This window comes from Eriocheir sinensis, chromosome 63, assembly GCF_024679095.1.
Source record: "Eriocheir sinensis breed Jianghai 21 chromosome 63, ASM2467909v1, whole genome shotgun sequence".
Lineage (NCBI taxonomy): Eukaryota > Metazoa > Arthropoda > Malacostraca > Decapoda > Varunidae > Eriocheir > Eriocheir sinensis.
The window spans coordinates 5,972,464-5,982,769 of record NC_066571.1 but is presented as its reverse complement, the minus strand read 5'-3'; the positions used below and the strand labels follow the sequence as shown (position 1 = coordinate 5,982,769).

At 48.2% G+C, this 10,306-nt stretch overlaps 1 protein-coding gene across 3 annotated transcripts in view; it reads right to left on the bottom strand.

Moving 5' to 3' along the window:
* Positions 1-905: 905 nt before the first annotated feature.
* Positions 906-10,306, bottom strand: part of LOC126986914 (uncharacterized) — a 37,144-nt gene continuing 27,743 nt past the window's right edge. For all 3 annotated transcript variants that reach the window (XM_050843425.1, XM_050843423.1, XM_050843424.1), the window contains exon 2: positions 906-3,185. In XM_050843425.1, the coding sequence (XP_050699382.1) occupies positions 2,346-3,014 (669 nt within the window). In that variant the 5' untranslated portion in view covers positions 3,015-3,185 and the 3' untranslated portion in view covers positions 906-2,345. The remainder of the gene's footprint in view (positions 3,186-10,306) is intronic.

Sequence of the window (10,306 nt, the reverse complement as noted above, 5' to 3'; positions counted from 1 at the left end):
TTCTCTTCTCTTCTCATTTCATTTCATTTCTTTTCTTTTCTTTTCTTCTTTTCTCTCCTCTCCTCTCCTTTCCTCTCTTCTCTTTTTACACACACACACACACACACACACACACGACACAGCAGACCCTCAGCGGTAACAAGTAAATCACAGGCTAGGTCGTCGATGCAAGTCACTCACAAGCTCACCCGGCGTATAGAAGCAGATCGTCGACCGGGTCCTTATATCAAAATGCTCCGCGGCGGCTCACTGAGAGGACGAGACGAGCAACGCAAGTGTGTGTGTGTGTGTGTGTGTGTGTGTGTGTGTGACTCCCATGCATCACTGTCCTTGTTAATTTGATCTTTTATTGTTGCTCTGACGTCCTTCTCGTGTTTGCCCGCTCACTCACTCACTCGGTATCCCTCGCCCACTCTCTGTCTCTCCCTCCCTCCCTCCCTCTCTCCGCCTCCCTCTTTTTGTTGTCACTCACGTACTAGCCCACTCACGCACGCACTCACGCACTCATTCCCTTGCTTGCTTGCTTGTTTGATTGCTTGCTTGTTTGTTTGCTTGCTTGCTTTGTCTCCTGTTTATTTGTTGTCCAGTTCCTTCGCATTTTTTTTCTCTCACCGACAGATTACTCGCTCTCAGAAACGGGTTTTTTTTTATATTCCTCTCTCTCTCTCTCTCTCTCTCTCTCTCTCTCTCTCTCTCTCTCTCTCTCTCTCTCTCTCTCTCTCTCTCTCTCTCTCTCTCTCTCTCTCTCTCTCTCTCTCTCTCTCTCGGTCGGCCGGTCGGTCACTCACTCACTCACTCACATCATCCCCCACACACACTTACCCCTTACGCACACACCCAGGCACGCACTCACGCACGCACGCACACACCATTTAGACCAAGTGTAATGGTTCCACAAAGTAAGGGCAACAAACATTATGATGGGTCTTAACGCCTACAACTTTCCCTCTGCAAATAATGACGCCCAAAGACGAAGAATTCTGCATTTTCGCGAAACTCTGCGGCACGCGGGAAGCATTTCAGACGCGCGCACCTGGCTGGCTACCTGGCGAGGCTAACTACGAAGTGCTCCCAAGGCGTGAAATATGTATACTAATTGAGATATATATTAGCCTATACTTCCCTTAATATGTATGCACGGCAGGACTTATTTTAACGGTGCACGAATATGGCATCAGAGTAATCTAGGAGGTAGAGAACCGTCAAAATAGCAGATGAACTTATAATATCGCAAGAAATATACTCGTTAACACACAATATCGGCGCAATAAAACTGAAATATTAACATTCAGACACAAAGAAAAACTCAAGAATAAAATGTTTCTATAGAAGCACAAATTAATCATACCCTCCGGATTTTTATAGTCAGATGAAATAATAAAAAACGAATTATAAAAGCCAGTTCGTAGGTTCACACTGTAATCCTTCTTAAATCATGGCATCGTGAATATTAAGAGAAAGGATAAAGCGATAGCAGATGAAGTTTAATTATGGGCCGGTAGATAAATTAAGAGACTCTAACGAGGTATATTTCACCCTGAAGAAAGAAGAGTTTTCTCTCACAATAATTAAACTCGCCGGGGCCGGAGAGGTGGTCGCCGCCCCGCCGATCTCCCGGCGTGGCCAAGGCGGGTGTTTAGAGAAGCTCCGAGGATCCTATTCAGCCCCCGCCTCCCGCTGCTGAGGGCTGTGCGGGTGTCTGCAGGCCACAAAGAGAGCCACGGCGGAGGTACAATAAGGCCGCTGCGGGCGTGGGTGACGTGTTCACCCCCTGGCGGTGGTCTTGGCATGCCGGCGCCGCACTGGCTGGCGTGTGATGACGTGTAAACCCCTCCGTCTGTGTGTATACGCTCACACACACACACACACACACACACACACACACACAGCTTATTATCACGCTCCACGTTCCACAGGTCTCTCGGCAGCTCGTTAGTGCTGCTCATTTTCATCTTCGGCGCTGGAAGCTCCCTCGTGCATCGTAATCGAGCGGGTGATTGTCGCTTTACTTATTTAAGGCTGAGCGGCAGCGCGAGGCGCGACGCGGCGGGGAAACTTTGCCCCGTCACGCTGGTATGTGGCGGCGCGTGGCCCGGCCACGGGGCCAAGGCCAGGCGGGCCACCGGTGCCGCTGATGGTGGCTCATGGGCCATGGCGGAGTTCATACATGAGTTAAGATAGTTTCCGTTTCCTCCCCTGACCCACGATGCACTCAAGTTCGTGAGGCTGAGTGTGATGAGACCAAATATTCGTGTCTCCAAGTGTAGAAATGGTCGTCTGGTGACAAGTGCCTGTGTGCCTGTGGCCGATAAGTGTGACATAAAACTGTGTGTTGGCTGGCACACCTACCTTGGGTCCGAGGGGCTGGGCGGGACAGAAAGAGAGGTATATTGGTACTCACCCATTTCGTCGATGGTGGGCGACAGCCTGAGAGTGACGGCCACCAGCAGGATGGCGATGAGGAAGATGGCCACGGCCACAGAGGCACACACCAGCACCACGCGGCTGCGACGCCGCTCCTCAGGGTCCTCCTCCCGCGGCGGTGTGCTGTGGCGGGACGTCTTCCTGTGGCGTCCCGAAGACACAGAGAGACGGGCGGAGTCCAGGTCGTAGGCGTTGAGCATCTGCGAGCCGCGGGTGCCGCGCCGCCCGCCGTTCAGGGCCTCGGCGTCGCGGTACCCGGCGTTGTCCCTCATATTGTCCAGTTCGGCGCGGGACCGTCGCCGTTTTTCATGGGCGGAAAACTCGGAGCGGCGTCTGTGCTGCAGCTGCCGGGGGGAGCGGTAGCGCTCCTCCGTCTGTACCGTGGCCGCCACAGACTGCCGGCGGGGAAGGGAGCCCTCGGAGGAGCCCAGGTGGGACACCGCCAGGGGGGGCATGAGGTGGGTGTGGGAGAGGCTGGAGTAGCGGCAGCCGATGTCATCGCTGGAGTACCTGCGGCTCCTGGGGGAGCTGTGCAGGGGGGAGCGGGACCCGCTGGCCATTACCGCGATAGCCGGGGCGGCCTTGGCCATGGGCGGGACACTCACTCACAGCCCCATCGTGTGGGGCCGCGTCAGAAACACCGGTCTGGCTCTGTCCACGGCCCTTCACACAGGAGTCACGTGACGGGCCTCCATTGTGCGCGGCTTTGCTTCTTTTCTGTGTCACCACAACACCGACCAAGTTTTACAGCTGGAAATATTCTGCTCAGGGGAAGAAGAAACACGTATATTTATCTGTCACTTTAAGGAGCGGCACACGAGCCGCCCCTCCGGCCTTTTATCGGACAAGTGGGCGGCAGGGAAAAGGACTTTCCGCAAACATCACAGAAAACTTTTACTTCCAAGAAAGTCCACTTTTGGGACGCTGCCTTTGGTGGCGCCGTACTATCGCAGACCAACTTTGGGATCGAAACCGACATCCTCAGAACTCTGAAACTCTTTTTCCTTTTTATTTACCCTTCCTCCTTCCTTTCCCTTCCCAGACCCTCGCCGCGGCCCGTCCAGCCCTCGCCCAGCGTCGTGAGCCGCGATCAACGCTGGCAATTTCCTTTTGATGCATCAGCCCAAAATAACCTGGAGCGCCTGCCCTTGATTCCCCTTTGGCTCACGGCTGGTGATTACCGCTCCTCCATCACAGACTCGGCAGTTTTAGTTAATCGCTCCTTTATTTTTGTCTTCATTGACTAAATGAAGATTCTCTGCCCCAGCCTGTTATCAACCAGCAGGTCAAAATTAAGACCTCCTCTAATTGCTTCCCATCTTTCTACTTGATCGGTGCACAGCTTTTCGCTGCCGGTTACTCGCCAGTTCGTTTCTTATTCGATTGCTTCAGCTAGGGTGCTCACTGCGCCTCCGTGGTGTAGTGGTTGTCACGCCTGACTACGAATCCCGCGGGCCGGAGTTCGATCCCGGCTGATCTAGGATCTCGTAAAGCCCATCCAGCTAAATGATTACTCAAGGAAATACGGGGAAGGTAACTCACGGTAACCTGAATGTCACACTTTACAAAGAATCGGATATGAGCCTCGACGCAAAGCGCAGCAAACCGTATGCCCTCAACTTTACCTTTACCTCTATTAGATATTTTTATTTGTCTTTCCAGTTTGTCCTCGGCCGCTCCTCTCACTGACTAGACTATTTTCTTGACCTGCTCGGCTTACAGATTGCCCGGTCAATCGTTCTCTTACTCTCCTTCCTACTCGCCTTGATCGTGTTACTCGTCCTCCGCTGCCTCCCTCCTTGATTACTCTTCTTTGACTCTTTTTATTTCGTTTATCTGCCTGGGCGACGGCTGCTCGGGCCCATCGTTCTCTTACTTCCCTTCCTATTCCCCTTGATCGTGTTACTCGTCCTCTGCTGCTCTCCTTCCTTAATTACTCTTTCTCTTGACTCTTTGTTATTTCGCTTCTCTGTTTAGTTGGCGTCTCCTGTAATCAATTGGTCCTTTACACTCTTTCCTATACCACCTACCGCCTTACTTGTCCTCTTCCTCTCTTCCTTCTTAATTACTCTCCTCTTTTAGCTCTCCCTCACTTCCTTTATCTGCTCCGTTGATGGTTATTTTCCTTCTTATAGTTTGTCGTGTTGTTCCTCCGCCTGCTCCTCTCCTTTATCACTATTCTCCTCTACCTCTTCTTTATTTCGTTTATCGGCCTTGTTGACGGTTACTCTCCTACTCTCCCAACTTGTCTTCCTCCTTTTCTCTCCTTACTCTTCTTCTTTAATCCTCCTTCTCTTCCTTTACTCTCCTTTCTGTTTTTGATTGAGTTACTCTTCCTCCTCCTCCTCTGCTTCTCTCCCCTTTATTAGTCTTCTCTTTCAACTCTAATTTATTTCCTTTGTATGCATGGTTGGCGGTTCCTCAGGTCACTTTCTCCTATACTTTCGCCCTCTTGAATGATGACACGCTCCTCCTCCTCCTCCTCCTGCTACAACCCAATTAGTCTTTCCCTCAAGCTGCATCTCCTTTTTGCCCCTTGTTTATCTACTCGGTTTAAGGCTCCTCAGGTTAATTGTTTCTCTGTGCACCTTTCTACTTGATGCTGTTACTTCTCCTTCTTCTCCTGTCGTGGTTATTCTTCTGTTTTCCCTTCGTCTCCGTTTTCTTTCATTTAGTCAGTCGTCGGTTCCACAGGTTAATTGGTCCCTTAGTCTCACCTTTCTGCCTGATTGTGTTGTGTTAGATCGTGTTACTTATCCTCCTCCTCCTCCTCCTTCTCCTCCTCTTCCTTCTCCTGTTCTATTCGTGTTTGTTCTTCTGTGTCTACTCTTTGTCTTGATTCTCTTTATTAGTATTATTGGGTTATGGTTTCCCAGGTTATTTAATTATTTACTTTCTCTTTTCTATCTGTTCGTGTAACTTCTCCTCCTTCTCTATTATTGTTTACGCTTTTGTTTCTACTCCTCGTTTTTAGTTTCTTTATATTATTCGTTCACGGCTTCCAGGTTATTTAATTCTTCCCTCCCACCTTTTTACCTGATCGTGTTAAATTCACTTCTCCTGTTTTATTTTTTATTTTCTCTTTCTTTCTCTTTCTTTTTTCTTAGTTTCTCCTCCTGTTTTATTCTTAGTTTCTCTTTCTTATTCCTAGTTCCTCTTTCTTTCTCTTTATTTTTTCTTAGTTTCTCCTGTTTTATTCATAGTTCCTCTTCTCTACCTATGTTCTCTCTACCTCTTCTTTTCTCTTCTCTCGTCTTTATTTTCTTTATCTAATCGCTTTACGTGTTCTAAGGTCAAATACTCCTTAACTCACTTCTTCTTTTCTTAGTTTCTCTTCTCTACCTATGTTCTCTCTACCTCTTCTTTATCTCTTCTCTCCTCGTCTTTATTTTCTTTATCTAATCGCTTTACGTGTTCTAGGGTCAAATATTCCTTAACTCCCTTCTTTTCTTCTTGTTCGGTTTCCTCTTCCTCCCTTCCAGTCCTCCCTTACTAGAGCTTCTACTATATACATGGAAACATGGAAACATGGAAACGCAGGCAACAGAAAGCCTATTGGCTCATTACGAGGTTGCCCGCTTTGGTGATTTAATCTGCTCGACAGCCTGGGGCCTGGGGAGCAGCCTCGATATTGAGGAGCAGATGAAAGCAACTCAATATTCAGTTTACTCCCGACGCAGCGAAGTGACGGTCGATTCTATATTTGAAGGAGTTGATAGTATTCGCATTTACTACTTCTGAAGGAAGATTGTTCCAGTGACGGATGACTCGGTTTGAAAAGAAACTCCTTCCGATGTCTGTGTTACATCGACTAGACTGAATGGGTAAACCGTTATTTCTAGTTCTTAGGTTGGTTTGCAATTCAAAGAAATTGGAGTAATCGACGTTATTGAATTTTTTTAGATACTTGAAGACTTGAATCATATCTCCTCGTAGGCGTCTTTTCTCCAATGTAAAGAGATTGAGTCGCTTGAGTCGTTCCTCGTACGGTTGAGCCCTTAAGGTTGGTATCATTTTCGTGGCGCGTCGTTGAATCCTTTCCAGTAAATCAATGTCCTTTCTGTAATTAGGAGACCAGAACTGTACTGCATACTCGAGGTGCGGTCTTACCATGGAATTATACAAGGATAGCATCACGTCTGGCGTTTTACACTCGAAGTTCCTCGCTATGAACCCGAGCATAGTGTTGGCTTTGTTGTATGCTTTTTACAGTGATTCGCGTGTTTCAGGTCACTGCTGATAGTGACTCAAGATCCTTTTCCTCCTGCATCGCTTGCAGAGGTCTCCCATTCATGATGTATGTGTGTTTACTATTTCTGGACCCAATGTGCATGACTTTGCATTTGTCAACATTAAAGGACATTTGCCATTTTCCGACCATTCGATAATGTGATTGAGGTCTTTCTGAATGATTTCGCAGTCGGTCTTTGTGACCACCTTAGTGTCATCAGCAAATTTCGATATTGTGGATTTCAGTCCTGATTCGAGGTCGTTGATATATATGATGAAGAGAATGGGTCCCAGCACTGACCCTTGAGGCACTCCACTAGTGACTGGAAGCCAATCGGAAGGCTGTCCGTTGAGTAGTACTCGTTGTTTTCTGTCGGTGAGCCAATCTCTTATCCACGCGATCAGATTGGCTCCAATGCCCGCCGAGTGCAGTTTTTAAGGAGTCGCTCGTGCGGTACCTTGTCGAAGTCCAGGTATATAACATCACTGGGGATGTGGGCATCCCAGTTCTTATATATACCTTGGAAGAAGTCTAATAGATTCGTTAGGCAGGAGCGCTTGTTTCTGAAGCCATGCTGGGTGTCGGAGATTACATTATTGTCTTCTAGAAACTTAACAAGTTTGTCTCTAATAATCTTTTCGAGTATTTTTCCTGCCACTGATGTCAAACTTATGGGCCTGTAGTTTAATGCAACGCTTTTGTCTCCTTTTTTGAAAATTGGTGTTACGTTCGCCATCTTCCAGTCTTGCGGGACCTTTTTCAATTGAACAGACTGGTTGAATATGTTAGTGAGTGGCTGAAGTATTTGTTGTTTAAGCTCTTTTAATAACCGCGGGGACAAACCGTCAGGTCCTGTTGACTTGTTCGTGTCGAGTTTATCCAAATACTCTTTCACTTCTTGGTCGCATATTGAGTCAATTTTTCAGGGCGTGATTCCCCTCGGCGGGTCAGGGTTCTCGGGCATGGTGTCGATGTTCTCGACTGTGAATACGGATGCGAAGTTACTGTTGAGGATTCTGGCCATCTGTTTACTGTCCTGAGTTGCAGCTCCAGTCTCGTCTGTCAGGGGACCAATATTGGATTTTACTTTCATTTTCGATCTGATGTATGTGAAGAATTTTGTTGAGTTTGTCTTGATGTCACGCGCTATTTGTTTTTCGTAGTTGCGTTTACTACTCCGAATAAGGGTGCGACAAGCTCTGAGGCTGTTGTGGTACTGAGTACGGGCTTCGGCCGTGTCATTCTCTTTCATTAGGTTATAATTCCTTTTTTAAGTTTACCGCCCTTTATTTCTCTGGTCATCCACGGTGGATCTACGGCACCATTTACTCGCCTGGGTTTCGTCGGCACTGTAGCCTTTTCTACTCCCAAGCTTATCTTTGAAGTTGTTCCACACGTTGTCGATTGTATTGTCGGTTAGGTGAAGTTGGTCCCAGGTCGCGGAGGAAGCAGCTCACGGGCTAGGTTGAAATTTGCTTTTTGTAGTCTGGTATCACTGACGTATAGTCTACGATTTTGTGACTTATGTTGACATTGAAACGGATTAAGTGGTGATCGCAACCGTTAATTTTTTCACCAACTTCACAGTCGCGAATGAGGTCGGGGTCGCTTACTAATACCAGATCCAGCAGATTGTTTTCTCTTGTTGGTTGAGTTACAACTTGAGTGAGGAACGAATCCTCCACCATTTCTATAAGCCTGTTACCCTCTTGATCTCCAGTCAATTGTCCCCAGTCAATGTTAGGGCAATTAAAGTCCCCAATTATTATTGCTTGTTTACTTTGTGTTAAAGAGTGAAGCTCTTCGTACAGGGCAGTGTCATCGGCTGCCTGTTGTTTTGGAGGCCTGTATACGGTCGCAAGTGTTAGTTTCTTATTATTCGCAGTTATTTCCACATAGACGGAGTCGTAATTCTCTGCGTCCTGTTTGTCTATTTTTATGGCAGGGAGCGTACTTTTTACGTAGCAAATTACTCCTCCTCCTTTCTTGTGCATTCGATTTTTTTGGAAGCTTTCGTACCCGGGAAATGACAGTTCAGATACTAGATGTGCAGAGTTGGCCCAAGTCTCTGTGATGGCTACCACATCTGGTTTCTCAGTTGCAATATACGCCCTAATTTCGTCCTTTTTGGGTAATAGACTGCGTGCATTTGTGTACAAAATGGAAATGTGACTACTGGTTTGGCCGCGTCGTGTTGAATGAGTTCGCTTGTCGGAGGCGTCGTTGGTTACACAGTTTCTTGCAAGCCGCATCGACGCTACGGTTCGGTTGATCAAGGGTTGCCTTTGCCTTGCCCTCGCCTCCAGTTTTTTGAATAGCTTTTCGAGAAGCTTTCAACTGCATCGTTCAGGAGCCTTCCTAGCCGCGCCGAACCAACCTCGTTCAAGTGGAGTCCGTCCTCCCAAAACAAATCTGGGCGCTGGTTGAAGTGATGCCATGCGTTCGTGAACCCTACGCCTTCATCGTTACATAACTGCTTTAGACTAGTGTTGACGCCGTACGCTTTACTGTTGTTGTATCCGGCGAACGTATTGACTCTCGGTAGAATTCCAGAGACGATGATGTGAGGGACTTGGTCTTGTATTTCCGAATGACTTGACGGTATTTTGCTAACAGGTCCTGAATTTGAGTTGACTGAAGGTCGTTGGTTCCCGCATGGATCAGATACACTGTGTCGTCCTTCGCATTTACTGAAACTGCATCGACAGCTGATTCAATATCGTCCAGTTTGGCTCCGGGGATACAGAAACGCTGCCGTGTCAACGTATTCCGACCACAAAACTCCGTAAGTTGGCCTCTCACCACACTGTCTCCAACTAAATTGACTCTAGTAGTTAGTTTGCCCATACCAGGAAACAGCGTCTGGTTCGTACAAGTGACAGCTGGTAGAATGGTCTTGTGATTTCTTCGGGAAGGCTAAGGTGGGTTTGGAAGTGGTGGTGGTGTTAGTAGTGGGTGGCTGGGAAAGGGTGGAGGGTGAGGTGTGGATGGAGGAGATGTGGTATCAGAAGTGGAGGTGTAGGCGTTGTTTGTGTTGGTGTTGGTGGTGGATGTGGAGGATGGAGTGGTGTTGAGGTTAGAGGTGGAGTCACGGGTGTTGGTGGGAGAGGAAGGAGAGCAGGTACTGTGGATGGAGGTGGATGGGGTAGGAAGGAGGTGGATGGAGTAGAAGAGAATAAGTAAGGTGGGATCAGGAGTTGGCGGAGCAGGGGTGGTTGGGGGCAGAGAGGCGGAGATCGTGTTGGAGGGAGGGGAGGGGAATGAGAAGGTGGGGAGGATGAGGAGGTGGGGGTGGGGAGTGGAGTGGGAGTGGATGAGGTAGCAAGGGAGGTGGATGGGGCGGAAGGAATGTGGGGGATGGAGCGAGTTCAGGCAGCAGAGGAGGGAGGGAGGAGTGGTGGGTCAGAACGTCAGAATATGAGTTTGAGGAGGAGAAGAAGAAGAAGAAGAAGAATGAGGGTAGGGAGTTGAGGAAGGCCATCATGGTGTCCCAGATCAACGCATTGGAGCGTTAGTTCCTCGTTGGTTTTTGTAGTGCCTGAATACGTAAGTCTAAGACACAGTACCTACACATCGAGTCGCTGGCTTGGTACTGAATCGCAGCCTATTTCTTTGAACAATTACAGCCATTGAGATAGTTGGTCGGCATGA